Genomic DNA, 22,500 nt, shown 5'->3' with positions numbered 1-22,500 from the left:
GGTTTCCAGACAATTGGCTTCCAAGGCCATCTCCCCGCACCATCAAAGAAGCTTTTATAAAGAAGTGTAAGTCCATCCCTCTTTTGAAACCAAGTATCCAATTGCAGCGCCGCATTGGTCCAACCATTGAATCTAACAGCGAGCTCATCTCTAAGCTCGACCAATTTCTTAATGAGGATGTTGTCATCTTTTCGAGCTCTCCAGTCCTCTAAGTTATCCCAGTAGTAATGGTTGATCCATTTCACCCACAGTGTGTCTTTATTTTTGTGAATGTCCCAGAGTGTTTTAGCTAATAGGGTCTTATTCCAAATTCTCAAGTCACGAAGACCCAAACCCCCATCCTTAACAGGTGAGCAAACTTTCCTCCAAGCAATCGGAGGATGTTTGCTAGTCCACATAAAGTTCCTGCATATCTTTTCAATTTTTTCAATGACTCCACAAGAAATAGGGAGAACAGAGAGCCAATAACATTCCACCCCTTGAACTACAGATCGAAGCAAATCAAGTTTCCCTGCATAAGATAGTGCAGTAGCCCGTACCCTAATTGAGTAATTAAAGGATTAATTATAATTAATTAAATTGGGTATCGGACGGATCGGAACCTCCAAAGGCACGATCGGAAGCTCCGAACAGGATCGGAAGCTCCGATGAGCGATCGGAGGCACCAATGATATTACGTCAGGCATGACGTGTGGTTGGATCAGAAGCTCCGATCAGGATCGGAAGCTCCGATCACCCCTATCCGAAGTCATCAAGTGATATTTTGACACGTGGCAGATCAAGATCTTCGGAAGCTCCGATGACAGGATCGAACGTTCCGATCGAGGTTCGGACGTTCCGATCGAGGTTCGGACGTTCCGATCAAGGATCGGAAGTTCCGATCGTTGTCTATAAATAGAAGGCCAAGGCTTCACTTTCATTTGCCAATTCCGAGTTCTCCTTTCCATTAAAGTCCTTTTGGATCTGTTCTAGTCTTCTTAGGCTTGGTCCGGAGGTCGGCGAGGCGTTCGGTAGTCGTAGCGGAGTTGTGCCCAAGTTCTGGAGGCATCGACATCAAAGGGCTAACGACGGACGAAGGTATATCTTTTTCTTCCTATAAATATTTAGGAGTATGCAATAGCTTAGTTAAGGCTTTTAGAGCACTTTAATGATAGTAGTATCATTTGGCAGTGTAGAGAAGACTATAGGCGTGGACCTAGAGTTGGTAGAGTTTGCACTGTTTTGAGGTACGGAAGTACTGTTCGAGATATCCTGACTGAGTATGCATGTATTATGTGACTGCATGATTTATATGCCATGATATTATGCTGCATTCATTTGCATCTTGCTGTATCTCTTTCGAGATGTCTGTAAGTAGGGTTGTACCCTATCCTGTTAATGGATGGACTTCCATCGATTTGGGTCCAGTGTATCCACGGTTATCTCGGTATGGGAGCCACCTCCTGAAGCGACGGCACAGCGTGCTACATACCAGGGCCCGGTCTGTCTCTGTTATCTGATCCATGACCTCGAGTCTATAGGGAGTTCACTTTGCATGCATGTATACTCATACTCTCGTACTGAGCGTTTTATGCTCATGTCTCGTACTCTGTATTTTTTGGACACCCTATTCCATGGGGCAGGTTTGCGATTGGACGAGGAGGGTGGATCCAGGAGGGGCTAGTCAGTGGTTGGCCAGCTGGAACTTCGCTTAGGTTTTATTACTGTTGTTTGGGTTTATACAGCTATTCGATTTGGTTGCATATTATTTGGATTAATTATAGATTCCTTTACTTGGGATTCTATATGATTTATGTTTTCCGCAGTTTCATTCTGATATCTGTTTAATTAAGTTAATTGCATGCATAAATTCTGTTTAGTAGGTGATCCGGGTAAGGGTCACTTCATTTATGGTATCAGAGCATGCAAAAGAATTCTTGGGATTTAGTCTCATCATGAGGTATTTTTGTAGATGGCAAATCGTGACGACCGGAGTTCTCATGGCAGTGTTGGTGGGCGTTGGGGTGATGCCGACCGGGAGCCTCGTCGAGAACGGCGTCATCGTCATCATGACAATGAGCATTTCACTGTGCATTGATTCTTAGCTATGGGTCCTAAGCCCTTAGTTGGAGGTGAGTCTCCGGAGGATGCGGAGAAGTGGTTAGACCGCATGGAGACGACTTTTCAGACTTTCCAATGCACCGAGGAGCAGAAGGTGGAGACCCTTGGCTATCTTCTGGATGGGCGTGTGCGCAGGTGGTGGAGGTTTACTTCTGCACCTTTTGTTGCGGCGAGAGGAGTGGCCACCTGGGCCGAGTTCCGCACAGCTTTCCAAAAGCGGTATTTTCCTCCGGCACTCCATCAGTCGAAGGCATGCGAGCTACTGAGTCTACGACAGGGAGCCATGTCTATCGATGAGTATCAACAGAGGTTCTTTGATCTGCTATCCTATTGCCCCGAGATTGCTGATAGCTCAGAGATGAAGTATAATCTGTTCCTTCAGGGCCTTAACCCTGAGATCCATGACCGTGTGGCGGTTGGCGACGACATGTCCTACGAGGGTTTGGTGAGCCGTTGTCACCAGGCGGAGGATAGCATTCGGCGGAACAGGTCTTTCCCTTAGTCATGGTCTGCTAGTTCTTTGGGTCCCCGTGCCCAGACTTTCAAGAAGTCTGGATCTTCTTCTTCCTCTGGTTCTGGAGGTGTTGTTCATTACGGTAAGAAGGACAAGTGTGATCACTGTGGGAAGAACCATCCATCCGACAAGTGTCGTAGAGCTTCTGGAGCTTGTTTCCGTTGTGGAGAGACTGGTCATATCCGGAGGGATTGTCCACTGTCTGGGGGAGGCGGTTCTGGATCAGGGTCAGGAGCGGGTTCTCAGGCCACCATACAGCAGAGGTCGCAGGGACAGTCTGCTGGGAGTTCTCATTTGAGGCCACGAGCTTCTGGCCAGGTGTTTGCCCTGAGACATGATCAGGCTATGGAGGAGAATGAGAAAGTCATCGCAGGTACATTTCTGCTTTATGGTATACCTGCTCTTGTACTTATTGACACTGGTGCATCTCATTCCTTCATTTCTGCACGTTTTGTTAAGAGGCATACGTTACCATGCATTGCACTAGACGTAGTGATGTCTGTTTCTACTCCGACGGGCCAATCTGCTTTGGCTAAGCGTCTAGTGATGGGTTTCCCTTTAGAGTTCAAAGGGAACATTCTGTTAGCGAATCTCATGGTCCTGGCGATGGACGACTTTGATTGCATTCTGGGGATAGATATGTTGACTACCTATCGAGCTTCAGTGGACTGCTATCAGAGATTAGTACGCTTTCATCCAGAGGGGAGTGAGAGGTGGTTTTTCTATGGTGAGGGAGCGCGACCCCCGATACCTTTGGTATCAGCTTTGAGAGCCTGTCGAGCTCTAGAGTCTGGCGGGGAAGGCTACCTTATCTATGCAGTTGATTTGCCGCTGAGAGTATTGGGATAGAGAGCATTCCTGTTGTGGATGAATTTCCAGATGTATTTCCTGATGAGATTCCGGGTTTTCCTCCTGCTAGGGAAGTCGAGTTTGGCATAGAGTTGATGCCAGGTACTTCGCCTATTTCTAGAGCACCGTATCGTCTGGCTCCGTCAGAGATGCGTGAGTTGAAAAATCAACTACAGGATCTTTTGGACAAGGGGTACATTCGTCCTAGTGTATCTCCTTGGGGAGCTCCTGTTCTCTTCGTGAAGAAGAAGGATGGGTCGATGCGGCTGTGCATTGACTATCGGCAGCTGAATCGAGTCACTGTGAAGAACAAGTATCCATTGCCTCGTATTGATGACTTGTTTGACCAGCTGCAGGGCACATCAGTTTACTCCAAGATTGACTTGAGATATGGGTATCATCAGTTGAGAGTCCGTGATCAGGACGTAGCCAAGACTGCATTCCGTACTCGCTATGGGCATTACGAGTTCCTAGTAATGCCATTTGGTTTGACTAATGCGCCGGCTATATTCATGGATCTGATGAACCGTGTCTTCAGGGAGTATTTGGACAAGTTTGTCGTGATTTTCATTGATGACATCTTGGTGTATTCACGTAATACGGAAGAGCATGTTTCTCACTTGCGGTTGGTACTACAGACTCTTCGAGATGAGTAGTTGTACGCCAAACTGAGCAAGTGTGAGTTCTGGATGGATAGAGTGGTCTTTCTTGGCCATATCATATCCAGGGAGGGGATTTCTGTTGATCCAAGCAAGATTGAAGCAGTACTTAATTGGTCGCGTCCGACGACAGTTGCTGAGATCCGTAGTTTTCTGGGTCTAGCAGGGTATTATCGTCGCTTCATTCTGAACTTCTCTCAGTTAGCTCGACCGTTGACGCAGCTTACCCGCAAGGGTGTGGATTTTGAGTGGTCCTCCTGTTGTAGAACGCGGCGATGAGATCAATCAGAATTGATACCCGGTGCAGCGGAAGTTTAAAATTTTATATGGAATGATTCCATAATGGGTATCAAAACTTTTACGATTAAATTGTGTGTGTAAAAATTAAATAAAAATTATAAATTTTTACCTCCAATCTCGAATCGAGATTATGGACACCAACATATTGCTCTGCTCTTGTTGTATATCCCTGGAACTGATGGACGAACTGTTCTTCAATCAGGTCCACGAACGGATAATTAATCCCTCTGATAGATTGCACTAGAAAATCTATCAGAAGTTTCTACGAAGAGAATTAACAAATTTGATCCGTTAAACCAGACTGTAATTCAAAATTCACAGACTGGATTTTTCTCGAGCAGAGGGGAGGGGGGCGGCCACTGTTAGAGAAAAATACTAGGGTTTTTGAAAAATTGTGACCTGTTGTATCTAATTTCTGTACTGCAATAACTTATTTGTAATGTAGGCCGCTAACAGCTTAGGGCCCATTAGTCATAAGTTCAAGCCCGACAAGCAAAGCGCATGTTCAGAAATTAATACAAAATTTATCATGACTCCGATTGATAAACCGATTTCACCAATGTGCACAGAAACCATTTCTGCACCTTTTAAAAAGTCAACATAAATTTTTCTGAATCCGAATTCAGTGATTTCCAAAAATGCCCATCCCTATGTCATTTTAGGAAATCTTACTCCTCTACTCTTAAATAAGAAGTCCAACTTCTTTGTTCATTAAATTTAGCTCTTTAAATTTAACTATCTCAACGGGGATTAAAAATCCATTACTCTGTGTGACCCTCAATGGTTCAGGGATACAGCTAGCCATGGGCTCACAACTCCTTGTGACTCGGAACAACGATTTCCGACTTGTCCATCGAATCATGGTAAGAGCGCCTAGCAACATCGCCCCATGATTCCCTAGGTATCACTGATAGTGCCTGCAAGAACCAATAGATTTTGGTTAGCGTATAGTACGGTCCCTTCATCCATATATCCCGATCGAATCAACAACCATTGGTAAATCGAGAGTCGTTCGAGATTCGATAACTATGCAATACTTCTTGAAGATCAAATAGTGACATCGCATGTGTTACTATGAAACCATTTCTTAAAACACATCATGTACTCTGGCCAGAGATTCGTCACACTAATATCTCCTCAGATTGCATAGGATATCCACACTCGCAAGTATGTGGTGAATCCTTGACAACAAAGCATCGACTCCTATATGTGTTGTAACTGTACCCAATCCCGACACCTGATGACCCCAATAGAGTCGGTAAATGAGTCAAAGCACAGTACTAGCATATAGAGTCTCAATGATGTTTCAAGTAGTAAGGACTAATGGTGTACAACCAAAACCGCGGACTTTATCCACTCGATAAGTGATAACCACTTGGAAAGTCCGGATAGGGTAGTTCGATCATTCATCATATGAATATCCATTTGCATGCTTTGAACATCTCTATGTTCCCTACCAATGAAACGTGGTACTCTGCATCGCAAATGCTAGTCTCAAACTCGAGCGATCCTTATCCTTATTATCGGACGGCTCAATAGACTAGGAACAGTTTAGAATATACAGTGACTATAAGATGTGTTTCATGATAGACATCCCCATGTTCTACCACATCTTACATACACTATTGTATATTCAAGGTCTTTATCAAAACAACAATACTATATCACAATATAACAATATGAAGAAAGATAAAGTCATTGCCATTAATAAAAGTGTAAATTATATTAAAGAAAAGATTGTTTATACAAAGAGTCATCAAAGCCCTTAGCCACAAGTTGGCTCACCGGGCACCCACTCTTTCAATCTCCCACTTGCCCTAAAGCCAACTAGTCATACTACGTAGACCCATTGCTTCGCGATGTTTGTCAAATAATGGTCCTGGCAAGGGCTTAGTAAGTGGATCAGCGATATTGTTTGTAGAGGCCACTCTTTCGACAGTGATGTCTCCTCTTTCCACAATCTCCCGGATGATGTGGTATTTCCTCAGTACGTGTTTGGATCTTTGATGAGACCTTGGTTCCTTTGCCTGAGCAACGGCACCCGTGTTGTCACAGTACACCGGGACTGGACCAACAACTTCCGGAATAACGCCCAACTCTTGGACGAAATTTCTCATCCAAATGGCCTCTTTAGCAGCAGCTGATGCTGCAATGTATTCTGCCTCAGTAGTGGAATCCGCTGTGGTGTCCTGCTTGGAACTCTTCCAAGAGATAGCACCGCCATTGAGCATGAACACAAATCCAGAGGTTGACTTCGAGTCATCCACGTCACTTTGGAAGCTAGAGTCGGTATAGCCTTCCAATTTTAGTTCTCTTCCTGCATATACCATGAACATATTCTTAGTCCTTCGTAAGTACTTAAGAATGTCCTTCACGGCTTTCCAATGAATTTGACAGGGATTACCTTGATATCTGCTCGTGACACTCAGAGCAAATGCTACATCCGGTCTGGTAGATATCATCCCATACATGATACTACCTATGGCTGACGCATATGGTACATGTGTCATTTTCTCTATCTCTTCATCAGTCTTGGGACACATAGACTTGGATAGAGAAACTCCATGACACATGGGTAGATGTCCTCTCTTGGACCCATCCATTGAAAACCGTTTCAATATGGTGTCGATGTAGGTTGATTGAGTGAGTCATATCATTCTCTTAGATCAATCTCTATAGATCTGTATCCCTAGAATATAGGATGCCTCACCCAAATCCTTCATCGAGAATCTACCTGATAACCATATCTTTGTTGACTGCAACATCCCTACGTCATTCCCAATGAGTAGGATGTCATCAACATAAAGTACTAAGAATGTCACAGCATCCTTAACTACTTTCTTGTACACGCATGGTTCCTACGGGTTCTTGATGAAACCAAAATCCTTTATTGTTTCATCAAATTTCTGGTTCCAACTTCTTGATGCTTGTTTTAGACCATAAATTGATCTCTGAAGCTGAAAGAGTAGGTGCCCGGTGAGCCAACTTGTGGCTAAGGGCTTTGATGACTCTTTGTATAAACAATCTTTTGTTTAATATAATTTACACTTTTATTAATGGCAATGACTTTATCTTTCTTCATATTGTTATATTGTGATATACTATTGTTGTTTTGATAAAGACCTTGAATATACTATAGTGTATGTAAGATGTGGTAGAACATGGGGATGTCTATCATGAAACACATCTTATAGTCACTGTAAATTCTAAACTGTTCCTAGTCGATTGAGCCGTCCGATAATAAGGATAAGGATCGCTCGAGTTTGAGACTAGCATTTGCGATGCAGAGTACCACGTTTCATTGGTAAGGAACATAGAGATGTTCGAAGCATGCAAATGGATATTCATATGATGAATGATCGAACTACCCTATCCGGACTTTCCAAGTGGTTATCACTTATCGAGTGGATAAAGTCCGCGGTTTTGGTTGTACACCATTAGTCCTTACTACTTGAAACATCATTGAGACTCTATATGCTAGTACTGTTCTTTGACTCGTTTACCAACTCTATTGGGGTCATCAGGTGTCGGGATTGGGTACAGTTACAACACATATAGGAGTCGATGCTTTGTTGTCAAGGATTCAGCACATACTTGCGAGTGTGGATATCCTATGCGATCTGAGGAGATATTAGTGTGACGAATCTCTGGCCAGAGTACATGATGTGATTTAAGAAATAGTTTCTTAGTAGCACATTCGATGTCACTATTTGATCTTCAAGATGTATTGCATAGTTATCGAATCTCGAACGACTCTCGATATACCAATGGTTGTTGATTCGATCGGGATATATGGATGAACGGACCGTACTGTACGCTAACCAAAATCTATTGGTTCTTGTAGGCACTATCAGTGATACCTAGGAAATCATGGGGCGATGTTGCTAGGCGCTCTTACCATGATTCGATGGGCAAGTCGGAAATTGTTGTTCTGAGTCACAAGGAGTTGTGAGCCCACGGCTAGCTGTATCCCTGAACCATTGAGGGTCACACAGAGTAATGGATTTTTAATCCCCATTGAGATAGTTAAATTTAAAGAGTTAAATTTAATGAACAAAGAAGTTGGACATCTTAATTATGAGTAGAGGAGTGAGATTTCCTAAAATGGCATAGGGATGGGCATTTTTGGAAACCACTGAATTCGGATTCAGAAAAATTTATCTTGACTTTAAAAGATGCAGAAATGGTTTCTTTGCACATTGGTGAAATTGGTTTATCATTCGGAGTCATGATGAATTTTATATTAATTTTTGAACATGCGGGCTTTGCTTGTCGGGCTTGAACTTATGACTAATGGGCCCTAAGCTGTTAGCGGCCTACATTATAAATAAGTTATTGCAGTACAAAAATTACACACAACAGGTCACAAATTTTCGAAAAACCTAGTTATTTTCTCTCAGTAGTGGCCGCCCCCTTCCCCCTCTGCTCGGAAAATCCAGTCTGTGAATTTTGAATTGCAGTCTGGTTTAACGGATCAAATTCGTTAATCTCTTCGTAGAAACTTCTGATAGATTTTCTAGTGCAATCTATCAGAGGGATTAAATATCCGTTCGTGGACCTGATTGAAGAACAGTTCGTCCATCAGTTCCAGGGATATACAACAAGAGCAGAGCAATCTGTTGGTGTCCAAAAATCTCGATTCGAGATTAAAGGTAAAAATTTATAATCGTTATTTAATTTTTACACACACACAATTTGATCGTAAGGTTGATACCCATTATGGAATCGTTCCATATAAAATTTTTAAACTTCCGCTGCACCGGGTATCAATCCTGATTGATCTGATCGCCGCGTTCTACAACAGAAGCTTGCATACCTTATGCTCTCTTCCCATGGATGTGTATCCCTCAGGCTGCGTCATATAGATTTCTTCCTTAATGTCTCCATTAAGAAAAGCAGTCTTCACATCCATTTGCCATATCTCATAGTCATACCAAGCAGCTATGGCAATAAGGATTCTTATGGACTTGAACATTGCAACTGGTGAAAAGGTTTCATCATAGTCAACTCCTTGTCTTTGAGTATAACCTTTCGCCACCAATCGCGCCTTGTAGGTCAATACCTTACCATCAGGCCCAAGCTTTCTCTTGTAGATCCATTTACACCCTATTGGAACAATTTCATCGGGAGGATCTACTAAAGACCAAACTTGGTTTGTATGCATCGAATCTATTTCCGACTGCATAGCTTCAAGCCATAAATTTGAATCCGCATCAGAAATTGCTTCCTTGAAGTTTCTTGGATCACATCCAACGTCGGGTTCATCTTGATCCCCTTCAAGAAGAAGACCATATCGAATAGGAGGTCTAGAAGTCCTCTCGGATCTTCTAGGTATAGGCGTGTCTATCAATGGTTCCTGAGGTGTAGGATCGTTATTTTGTATTTCGGGTTCTTCTCGAATTTCTTCGAGTTCCATCATCTCGCCTTTCTTATCCAATAAGAACTCCTTCTCCAAGAAGGTGGCATTCCTTGAAACAAACACCTTTGTTTCAGCAGGATGATAGAAATAATATCCGATTGAATTCTTCGGATACCCTACAAAATAACATAAGGTGGATCGACTATCCAACTTATCTCCCACTGTCTGCTTCATGTAAGCAGGACATCCCCAAATCCTCAAGTACGAATACTTAGGAGCTTTGCCATTCCATAACTCGTATGGTGTTTTGTCCACTGCTTTAGTGTGGACGTTGTTCAACAACAATACCGCCGTTTCAAGCGCATAGCCCCAAAACGAAGGTGGAAGCTCAGTGAAGCTCATCATGGATCGAACCATGTCCAACAAAGTTCGATTATGACGCTCCGATACACCATTCAGCTGTGGTGTCATAGGAGGAGTCCACTGAGAGAGAATCCCATTCTCTTTCAGATAGTCCAAAAACTCGGTACTTAAGTATTCTCCACCTCGATCCGATCGAAGTGCTTTAATACTTTTACCTAGCTTGTTTTCTATTTCAGCCTTGAATTCTTTGAACTTTTCAAATGCTTCAGACTTATATTTCATTAAATATAAATACCCATACCTTGAATAATCATCAGTAAAGGTAATGAAGTAGGTGTGGCCATATTGAGTACCAATTCTAAATGCACCACAAACATCTGTATGGATCAAATCCAACAGATTTTGACTACGCTCAGGTTTCCCCTTAAAAGGAGATTTAGTCATTTTTCCTTTCAGGAAGGACTCACAAGTAGGTAGAGAGTTAATATCAGACATATCAAACATGCCCTCTCCCACTAGCTTGTTCATCCTCCTTGAGGAAATATGACCTAGCCTAGCATGCCAAAGGTTTGCCGGGTTTTGACTTTCGATTTTCCTTTTGTTTGTTATTGCCGGTTTATCAACATAATTTATTGGAACGTCTTTTAGTTTTAAGTTATATAGATCGTTTTCAAGTTGTCCATTTCCAATCAAACATTCATTCTTGTAAATATTGCAAATCCCATTCACAAAATTGCAAGAATAACCATCTCTATCAAGCATAGAAACAGAAATAATGTTTTTAATCAAATCTGGAACAAATAAAAAATCTCTCAAAAGTAACTTAAAACCGTTCTGCAAATTTAAATAAACATCTCCCACAGCTTTAGCTTCAACTCTGGAACCATTTCCGAGCCTCAGCTGGGTCTCACCCATTATAAGCTTGCGACTTCTTGTCATCACCTGCAAATCATTGCAAATGTGAGATCCACATCCGGTATCCAATACCCAAGAAGTAGTATTAAGTGAAACTTTTATTTCAATATAGAACATACCCTTCGTAGTTCGCAACTGCTCTAGATATTCCTTGCAGTTACGCTTCCAATGAGCGGGCTTCTTGCAGTAATGGAAAACATCCTTGGACTTTTCCATGTTTGAAGCCTTTGTCTTGTACTTCTTCTCGGGTTCGATTTTCTTGTGTGGGGCAGAACGTTTCTTACCCTTTGTACTTGGCCCCTTCTTAGCAGAAGAAGAGGAGCCCACCAAGAAAGCCGGTTTATCCTTCTTTAAAGTGGATTCATATGTTACAAGCATATTGACCATCTCTTCAAGGGAGGCCTCTATCTTGTTCATATTGAAATTCACCACAAATCCATCAAACGAAGAAGGAAGAGATAGAAGTAGTAAGTCCACGTTGAGTTCATGCTCCAACACCAAATCAAGGGTTACCAACTTCTGTATGAGCCAAATCACTCGTACCCCATGATCACGGACCAAAGTCCCTTCACGCATGCGACACGTCATTAGCTCTTTTACAGTAGCGAACCTTTCAGCTCTCGATTGAGCCCCAAAAAGTTCCTTGAGTTGTACGTGAATGTCAGCAGCATTCACGGTGTCCTCAAATCGCCTCTGGAGTTCATCAGACATCGAGGCTTGCATATAGCATTTGGCCTTGATATCATGGTCCCACCATGTATCAAGTTTGGCTAACTCTTCCGGACTTATGTCAGCTGGTGCTTCCTTTGGAGGAGATTTTTCTAACACGTAGAGCATCTTCTCCAAAGTCAAGACAATCTTCAACTTACGGAACCATTCCATATAGTTTGCGCCAGTCAATTTATTTTGTTCGAGGATCGAGAAAAGTAGATTACGCGAATTCATCTTTATGAAATATTGAAAAGAAACAGACAAATATCAGTGATTGATCCCTCTAATAGATTACACTAGAAAATCTATCAGAAGTTTCTACGAAGAGAATTAACGAATTTGATCCGTTAAACCAGACTGTAATTCAAAATTCACAGACTGGATTTTTCCCGAGCAGAGGGGAGGGGGGCGGCCACTGTTAGAGAAAAATACTAGGGTTTTCGAAAAATTGTGACCTGTTGTATCTAATTTCTGTACTGCAATAACTTATTTATAATGTAGGCCGCTAACAGCTTAGGGCCCATTAGTCATAAGTTCAAGCCCGACAAGCAAAGCCCGCATGTTCAGAAATTAATATAAAATTCATCATGACTCCGATTGATAAACCGATTTCACCAATGTGCATAGAAACCATTTCTGCACCTTTTAAAGTCAAGATAAATTTTTCTGAATCCGAATTCAGTGATTTCCAAAAATGCCCTTCCCTATGTCATTTTAGGAAATCTTACTCCTCTACTCTTAAATAAGAAGTCCATTTTCTTTGTTCATTAAATTTAACTCTTTAAATTCAACTATCTCAACGGGGATTAAAAATCCATTACTCTGTGTGACCCTCAATGGTTCAGGGATACAGCTAGCCGTGGGATCACAACTCCTTGTGACTCGGAACAACGATTTCCTACTTGCCCATCGAATAATGGTAAGAGCGCCTAGCAACATCGCCCCATGATTCCCTAGGTATCACTGATAGTGCCTGCAAGAACCAATAGATTTTGGTTAGCGTACAGTACGGTCCCTTCATCCATATATCCCGATCGAATCAACAACCATTGGTAAATCGAGAGTCGTTCGAGATTTGATAACTATGCAATACATCTTGAAGATCAAATAGTGACATCGCATGTGTTACTAAGAAACCATTTCTTAAAACACATCATGTACTCTGGCCAGAGATTCGTCACACTAATATCTCCTCAGATCACATAGGATATCCACACTCGCAAGTATGTGGTGAATCCTTGACAACAAAGCATCGACTCCTATATGTGTTGTAACTGTACCCAATCCCGACACCTGATGACCCCAATAGAGTCGGTAAACGATTCAAAGCACAGTACTAGCATATAGAGTCTCATTGATGTTTCAAGTAGTAAGGACTAATTGTGTACAACCAAAATCGTGGACTTTATCCACTCGATAAGTGATAACCACTTGGAAAGTCCGGATAGGGTAGTTCGATCATTCATCATATGAATATCCATTTGCATGCTTCGAACATCTCTATGTTCCCTACCAATGAAACGTGGTACTCTGCATCGCAAATGCTAGTCTCAAACTTGAGCGATCCTTATCCTTATTATCGGACGGCTCAATCGACTAGGAACAGTTTAGAATATACAGTGACTATAAGATGTGTTTCATGATAGACATCCCCATGTTCTACCACATCTTACATACACTATAGTATATTCAAGGTCTTTATCAAAACAACAATAGTATATCACAATATAACAATATGAAGAAAGATAAAGTCATTGCCATTAATAAAAGTGTAAATTATATTAAACAAAAGATTGTTTATACAAAGAGTCATCAAAGCCCTTAGCCACAAGTTGGCTCACCGGGCACCCACTCTTTCACCTCCGAGTGTGAGGAGAATTTCTGTGAGCTTCGACGGCGGTTGACTTCTGCGCCGGTGTTGGCATTATCGTCAGGATTTGGAGGGTATGTAGTTTACACGGATGCTTCTCTTCAGGGGTTAGGGTGTGTCCTGACTCAGAATGGGCATGTGATCGCATACGCTTCTAGACAGCTGAAGCTTCACGAGGACAACTACCCAGTCCATGATTTGGAATTGGTAGCCATTGTGTTCTCTTTGAGGATCTGGCGTCATTATCTGTATGGCGAGAAATTTGAGATCTTCACCGACCATAAAAGTCTCAAGTATTTGTTCACTCAGGTGGAGTTGAACATGAGGCAGAGACGTTGGATGGACTTGCTTAAGGACTATGATTGCGAGATTAAGTACCATCCGAGAGCTGCTAATCTCACCACTGATGCTTTGAGTCGCAAGGTGAGACTATCCGCACTTCAGACTTGTTCGATGTCTAGTGCGATCAGTGACTGTTGTACTTTAGGTTATACCTTCAAGCATAAGAAAGGTATGCAGAGTATCCAGATGTTTGCGATATTATCTGATCCATCCTTGTATTCGCGGATCCGAGATGCTCAGATGTCTGATTCGAAGACCCAGCGTTTAGCTCGTCTAGCTAATGAGGGTAGCTCGTCTGGATTTCATTATCAGTCAGATGGCTTTCTGTGTTTGTCTGGTAGGCTTGCGATTCCGCAGGATGAAGAGTTGCGAAAGGAGATTTTGTCTCAGGCACATCGCACTAAGTTGAGTATTCATCCTGGGAGCAACAAGATGTACAAGGATCAACGTACTCATTTCTGGTGGAAGGGAATGAAACGCAGTTTTTATCAGTTTGTTTCGAGATGTTTGGTGTGTCAACAGGTCAAAGCAAAGCACCGACAACCTGGAGGATTGCTTCACAGTCTGCCTATTCTTGAATGGAAATGGGAGTTTATCACAATGGACTTTGTGACCCATTTGCCGGTATCCCCGAGGAACTGTGATGCTATCTGGGTTGTGGTGGACCGACTCACCAAGTCAGCGCATTTCATTGCCTATAGCCGAGAGTAATCTGTGGATCGCATGGCACGGATGTACATTCAGGAGATCGTCCGACTTCATGGAGTGCCTGTGAGCATTGTCAGCGATCGGGACCCAGGTTTACTTCTAAATTCTGGGGGAGTGTTCAGCGTGCGATGGGTACTACTCTCAGTTTGAGTACATCCTATCATCCGGAGACTGATGGTCAGTCAGAGCGCACTATCCGTACTTTAGAGGATATGCTTAGAGCGTGCGTCATTGATTTTGGTTCAGCCTGGCAGAATCATTTGCCGTTGATCGAGTTCGCTTACAACAACAGCTATCATAATAGTATTGGGATGACACCTTTTGAGGCGTTGTATGGGCGACGTTGTCGTACTCCACTCTTCTGGGAAGAAGTGGGGGAGAGACAGGCTGAGGGACCGGAGTTTATCCAGCAGGCGATAGACATTGTTGATCAAATCAAGAAACGGATTAAGACTGCACAGGATCGTCAGGCCAGCTATGCTAATATCAAGAGTAGGCCTTTGCAGTTCGAGGTCGGGGAAAAAGTGTTTCTGAGAGTGTCACCTTTCCGCAAGATTCTCAGATTTGGCCTTAAGGGCAAGTTGTCTCCCAGATTTATCGGTCCGTTTGAGATCTTGGAGAGTATTGGCGATTTGGCTTATCGACTAGCTTTGCCACCACATCTATCCAGTATTCACGACGTGTTCCATGTATCTCTGTTGCGACGATATGTGGTGGATGAATCTCATATTCTGCAGCGGTCTGAGGTTCAGGTAGACAAGGATTTGACTTATGTTGAGAAACCTCTTCGTATCCTGGATTATAAGGATAAGGTTTTACGGAACAAAGTCATTCCTTTGCTTTTAGTTCAATGGCAGTGCCGAGGCACTGAGGAAGCTACTTGGGAGCTCGAAGACAGGATGCGTAAAGACCATCCTGAGTTGTTTTGATTTCATTCTTTAAGTTGTATTCAGTTGCAAACTATGTAAACGTTTGATTTGAAATAAAGAATGTTTCTGATTTCTATATTTTGCATTCGGTACTTAAGATCTGATTTCGAGGACGAAATATCTTAAGTGGGGGAGAATGTAGTAGTCCGTACCCTAATTGATTAATTAAAGGATTAATGCTAATTAATTTAATTGGGTATCGGACGGATCGGAAGCTCCGAAGGCACGATCGGAAGCTCCGAACAGGATCGGAAGCTCCGATGAGCGATCAGAGGCACCGATGATATTAGGTCAGGCATGACGTGTGGTTGGATCGGAAGCTCCGATCACCCCTATCCGAAGTCATAAAGTGATATTTTGACACGTGGCAGATCAGGATCTTCGGAAGATCCGATGACAGGATTGGACGTTCCGATCGAGGTTCGGACGTTGCGATCAAGGATCGGAAGTTCCGATCGTTGTCTATAAATAGAAGGCCGAGGCTTCACTTTCATTTGCCAATTCCGAGTTCTCCTTTCCATTCTAGTCCTTTTGGAGCTGTTCTAGTCTTCTTAGGCTTGGTCCAGAGGTCGGCGAGGCGTTCGGTAGTCATAGCGGAGTTGTGCCCAAGTTCTGGAGGCATCGACATCAAAGGGCTAACGACGGACGAAGGTATAGCTTTTGCTTCCTATAAATATTTAGGAGTATGAAATAGCTTAGTTAAGGCTTTTAGAGCACTTTAATGATAGTAGTATCATTTGGCAGTGTAGAGCAGACTATAGGCGTGGACCTAGAGTTGGTAGAGCTTGCACTGTTTTGAGGTACGGAAGTACTGTTCGAGATATCCTGACTGAGTATGCATGTATTATGTGACTGCATGATTTATATGTCATGATATTATGCTGCATTCATTTGCATCTTGCTGTATCTCTTTCGAGATGTCAGTTAGTAGGGTTGTACCCTATCCTGTTAGTGGATGGACTTCCATCGATTTGGGTCCGGTGTATCCACGGTTATCTCGGTATGGGAGCCACCTCCTGAAGCGACGGCATAGCGTGCTACATGCCAGGGTCCGGTCTGTCTCTGTTATCTGATCCATGACCTCGAGTCTATAGGGAGTTCACTTTGCATGCATGTATACTCATAATCTCGTACTGAGCGTTTTATGCTTACGTCTCGTACTCTGTATTTTCTGGACACCCTATTCCATGGGGCAGGTTTGCGATTGGACGAGGAGGGTGGATCCAGGAGGGGCTAGTCAGTGGTTGGCCAGGTGGAACTTCGCTTAGGTTTTATTACTGTTGTTTGGGTTTATACAGCTATTCGATTTGGTTGTATATTATTTGGATTAATTACAGATTCCTTTACTTGGGATTGTATATTATTTATGGTTTCCGCAGTTTCATTCTGATATCTGTTTAATTAAGTTAATTGCATGCATAAATTCTGTTTAGTAGGTGATCCGGGTAAGGGTCACTACAGATAGAGTATTTCTTGTCCAAGAGGCTATTTTCTTTGCAATCCCATCAACCAAACAACTATAATCTCCTTCCCTAATTCTGCTAGCGGCAAGAGGGATACCAAGGTACCTAAAAGGGAAGGATCCAATCTGGTATCCACTTAGCCGAATGATTTCACTACGCGCTGGCTCTTTGACAGCTGCCATGAATAGATTGGATTTCATTGCATTAGCACGGAGGCTAGCCATCTTCCCAAACTTACTAACACAATCCAGGATGATTTTTACACTTGGGACATCACCCTTCGACAGAATCAGCAAATCATCAGCATACACCAAGTGGGTGATGTTAAAGTGATCACACCTAGAGAGCATTTCCATGCACAACAAAAAGAGGAATGGGGACAAAGGATCTCCCTGACGGAGGCCTCTGGCACCTTTGAAGAATCCAAACAATTGTCCACCTAGTGAGATGGAGTAGGAGGTAGAGCTCACACATTCCATGATCCAAGCAATAAACGGAGGAGGAAAATTGAGGAAGCACAAAGTATCCCGTAGGAATTCCCAGTGAACCGTATCATATGCTTTTTGGAGGTCTATCTTTAAGATGCAACGGGGAGAGCCTCTCTTTCTAGCATAATGTTTCAGCATTTCTTGGGCCATGTGAATGTTTTCCACAATTGACCTACCTGGAACAAATGCTGCTTGAGCTTGACTAATCAAAGGCTCAATCACATCCACTAATCTATTAGTCAGAATCTTGGCAATGATTTTATAGAACACTGTACAGCACGATATTGGCCTGAATTCATTGACTGTAGTGGCATGGTCTGACTTTGGCACCAGCGCAATGGAAGCGTGGTTCCACTGTTTGAGTAACTTACCACTCCTAAAGAATTCCAGGACAGACGCAATAACATCACCTTCAACAGTGGACCAAGCCTTCTTAAAGAAAGCAGCCCCGAAGCCATCTGGGCCAGGAGCTTTGTCATCCTCAATGTTGAACAGAGCACTCTTGACTTCCTCCACACTCACATCTCTAATTAATCCCTCCCAGCTGGCCTCCTTCACCTTCGGACCACGCGCGACAAGGGAAGTATCCAGGGTATCTCTCTCCAAACTCGAGCCCAACAAGGCCCGATAGAAATTCACAAATTCATCCGTTATTTCATTTTGATCCATGGATGTGGAACCATCTCTGAGAGTGAGGGCCACAATCTTATTTCTCTTGATGTTCCTTTTTATCATACCATGGAAGAATTTGGAGCATCTATCACTATGTTTGAGATACTCACATTTGGCCTTTTGGGAGAGAAACAAGCGCTCCGCTTCAAGAAGGAATCATGCTTTTCTCCTAAGAGCCACAATTGAGTTGTCTATAACTCCAGAGTTAAGGGCAATAGATTGGGCCTCTGCAAGCTCCTCACTCGCACGCTTTGCTCGACTAGAAATATGACTGAAATGACGCTCATTAAGCTGTTTCAGCACTCTTTTCATCCCATGTAGCTATTTCTTGAGGAGGAATTGTGCTGTGCCACCCCCACTAAACCACCAGTTGCTCCTGACTAACTGTAGAAATTCTGGGTGGGTAGCCCACATATTGAAGAATTTAAAAGGTGTTCCACGACGAGTGCTATCCCTGAAGATGGAAACCACAAAACAAGTATGGTCCGAAAAGCAACCCGGTGCCACAAAGTCAGCAAATACATCCAAATTCGATTCACTCCAATGATGATTGACCATAACTCAATCAAGCTTAGAAGAAGCAGCCAGGCTAAACCAAGTGTAGCAGCAACCAACATGATTCACATCTGAAAGCTCCAACCGATTGATACAATTTCTCAGATCTGCCATATCTCTCGGGACTATAGGAATGCCCCCCATATTCTCATGAGGGTATCTCACGCAGTTAAAGTCCCCTAACATGATCCAGGGGAGGGAAATATTCTCCCCATGGTTGATCAGAAAATCCCAAAGAGGCCTCCTAGCCACCACCGAATTCCTGCCATATATGAAAGAAGCTAAAAAGACTCTCTGAGAATAAAGGCACACAACTGATACATGAATAACTTGATCAGACATACCAAGAATATCTAGCCTCACTTCCTCACTGTCCCACATAACAAGGATACGACTGTTCGTGCACAAATGAAAGTTGTGCATGAAAGACATACCAGGGAATTTGGTATCCATCATTCTATCCACAAGATTAACATTAACCTTTACTTCAAGTAACCCAAGGACGCTCAAGTTGTATTTTTTCAATACTCCTTGAACGTGCCTTTGTTTAAGGGGTTTATTGAAACCCCTCATGTTCCAACTAGCAATCTTCATGGTTGGTAAGAGACGACCTTAAGTCGCCTAGCCCTGATTTGTGCTTGGTTCAGTAGAAAGGACTTCGCTGTCATATTGGGAATCCATGTCCTAGGGTCCACCTCAATGTACTCAGTTAAGCTAGAGCTCGATCCTCCCGAGTTGCTAGGTCTCAACAACCGCTTAAGGTACTTGAGTTTCTTTTTCGTTTGTTTACTAACCACTTTTTCAAAACTCTCTTCATCTCCATCACCTTCAAAGACTTCCACTACAAACTTTTCTTCCCCATTACTTCCCGGAATTTCTAACACAATGCCCTCATCTTCGGGCTCTTCCTCATCTTGCACAAGGGGTGGGCTATTATCAATGTCTAATCCATTATCCCCCGTGCCTTCACAAGCACCTTGGTCCTTGCCTAATGCTTCCTTACTCGGGCCACGGCCACCACCTGCAGGGCCACGGCCACCTCCTGCAGGGCCTCGGCCACGCCCTCTACCCCAAGGGGCACCACGCCAACCACCTCCCCCATGGCCTCCACCCCTAGGCCTACTCCGATCACGTTGCCCAGGCCCTCTAGATTTGCTACGAGGCTTAGTTAGGTCATCGCCATTTTGGTTCTTGGTGTGGGCAGCCCCTACGGGTGCTACTTCAACATTAGGGTTCTCAAACCATCGGCATTGCTCAAAAGAATGCCCCAGAGAATTACAGTTAGCACAATATTTCGGTTCTGTCTCATAAACAAATCTCAAGTTTGTCTTAATGCCATTAGGGAGTAGGAGAGGGTACTCATAAACTCTTGGTAGTGAGGAGTCCATCTCTATAAATAATCTAGAAAATAAGCTTTTGCCTTTAGACATCGTGAGGACCTCCGTATGGATTGGTTTGCCAAGGACCGAGGCAATCTTGCAAAGTGCTTTGGCTGTCCAACAATCAGCAGGGAGTCCGTGTATTTGGACCCAAGAAGGCAACATTAACATATCCTCAACCCGGAAGAGGAAGCACGGGGGTAATTCTTTAAGGAACAAGTGCCTCCCATAAACGAGATATGGGCCACCCTCTAGCACCCTCTTTTTCTCTTCATCAGTATGGAAAAAGAACATAATCCATCCACTATCATGTAATTCAAATCTGGCTTTGCAGCCCCATTGTTTGATAATTTCCTTGACCACATACCCCTTAAGCTTCCTCCCAACCACGCATCCAACTAAGCAAGGTCCAAGGCTCCTTACATTATCGATTTCATCGAAAGAGAGAGAGATTTGCCCATCCGTGGGCTGTACATACTTCAAGAGACAGTTTTCTTCCGGCAAACGATTATCTTGGAATAAACTAGCATAAGTATTATCTGGATTTTTGGCAATGAAACTTGTCATTAATTCTTGAGCTCTCGGTTTTTTCAGTCCACTCGAAGGGGCCTCATTATTCAATGAATGTTGCATATTCTCGGAGCTCATAGTTAGGCACACGGCTGCCTCACAGGCCAACCCACGCCCCTAAACTCCAATCACAAGAACAACACACGAGATGGGAGAGGCACACACAACAAAAACAGTAGGGATAAGCCAAATACCTCGAAGAGTGTTAATAAACCAGGCACAATGAGAGAATGCTATGTAGACAAATAAGCAGGGCAATGGTATACGCACTGCCCTGATCACCAAGTGCAGAGATGTGCAGCGAGTGCAAGAAACTTCAAGTCACACTTGTGATATCAGCCAAGTTTCACTAAAGCCTCAACCAAGTGCTCGGACCTCTGAATGCCAAGCCTCGAAGAGTGTCAATAAACCAAGCACAATGAAAGATTGCTATGTAGATAGTGTGAGGCCCAATGAGACAAGAAGAAATCCATGTTCCTATTACAAGTGAAGGGCAATCACTAGAACAACAACAAGTGGGCGATAGTAAGAGGCCCACAAATATAGCGCCCAAAGGATAGCAAACTCGAGCCCAGCAGTAAGGGAGAGCACCTATCAAGAACAAAACCAATACGTCAAGCTAACTAGTGCAAGAACTCGGGCCAAGAACACCCAAAAGTGGCCAAGAATATGGCCAAATTCTAACACAGGGCAGGGACGTATTCCTAATGCAAGAGAAGTGCAAACTCAGCCCATTGAAAATAAGTACAAAGAGGAATTGAGCAGGGACAAGCGAAGAACTAAACCACTATCACTAAACTAGAAATGAAAGGGACTAACTCCCTGAGTCAGACAATAGCACAAACACTTGATGTGCGTAAGGAAGCAACACAACCAAGAAGCAGGGAAAGTGCTATCACACTGCCAACAGGAGAATGAGCCCGATCATATAGCTCAGGGAAACAATTAAAATCCATAGAAATTCGAAAACCAAGAAAACCCCAGAAAGTCATCAGCTTGCATTGACTACGTCCCTATCCTTTGTACACACCGCCCGTCGCTCCTACCGATTGAATGGTTCGGTGAAGTGTTCGGATCGGTCCGACGTGGGCGGTTCGCTGCCCGCGACGTAGCGAGAAGTCCACTGAACCTTATCATTTAGAGGAAGGAGAAGTCGTAACAAGGTTTTCGTAGGTGAACCTGCAGAAGGATCATTGTCGAAACCTGCAAAGCAGACCAGCGAACATGTTTAAATACGCTGCTTCCTCGAGACCCCAAGCATGCCGCGAAGCCGCTTGGGTGAACCTAACCTCTCGGCGCGGAAAGCGCCAAGGAAAATCGTAATTGCTACTCTCCGTCCGCGGTGCCCAGGACGTGATGAGGAGGCACCTATCGAATAGATAATAATACAACGACTCTCGACAACGGATATCTCAGCTCTCGCATCGATGAAGAACGTAGCGAAATGCGATACTTGGTGTGAATTGCAGAATCCCATGAACCATCGAGTCTTTTAACGCAAGTTGCGCCCGAAGCCATCAGGTTAAGGGCACGTCTGCCTGGGCGTCACGCATCTCGTCGCCCCCAGCGTCTCCCCCCAGGCTAGAAGTGTCGGGCGGGCTGATGCGTCCATCCGAAGGAGGGGCGGAAACTGGCCTCCCGTTATCCTTGCGTAGCGGCCGGCCCAAAATAGGATGTCGTGTCAATGCATGTCACACGATACTTGGTGGTTGTATTCCTCGACTCGCAAACTATCGTGTGGTATTGCATCGGGC

The 22,500-nt window shown here is 43.6% G+C and overlaps 1 protein-coding gene and 1 non-coding gene across 2 annotated transcripts; one reads left to right on the top strand and one right to left on the bottom strand.

Moving 5' to 3' along the window:
* Positions 1-18,803: 18,803 nt before the first annotated feature.
* LOC140888031 (uncharacterized) lies at positions 18,804-19,391 on the bottom strand. The gene has a single exon (XM_073295705.1). It carries the CDS (start codon positions 19,389-19,391, stop codon positions 18,804-18,806), a length of 588 nt encoding a protein of 195 aa, XP_073151806.1.
* Positions 19,392-22,138: 2,747 nt separating this feature from the next.
* On the top strand, positions 22,139-22,294 carry LOC140893870 (5.8S ribosomal RNA). The gene has a single exon (XR_012153432.1). It is a non-coding gene; the product is annotated as a 5.8S ribosomal RNA (ribosomal RNA).
* Positions 22,295-22,500: the final 206 nt, after the last annotated feature.

This window comes from Henckelia pumila, chromosome 3 (assembly GCF_033568475.1).
Source record: "Henckelia pumila isolate YLH828 chromosome 3, ASM3356847v2, whole genome shotgun sequence".
NCBI lineage: Eukaryota > Viridiplantae > Streptophyta > Magnoliopsida > Lamiales > Gesneriaceae > Henckelia > Henckelia pumila.
This window is presented reverse-complemented; position numbering and strand designations above follow the sequence as displayed.

Excerpts from the sequence above, each read along its gene's own strand:
- LOC140888031 (XM_073295705.1), bottom strand. The coding sequence starts at position 19,391 with ATGAAGATTGCTAGTTGGAACATGAGGGGTTTCAATAAACCCCTTAAA.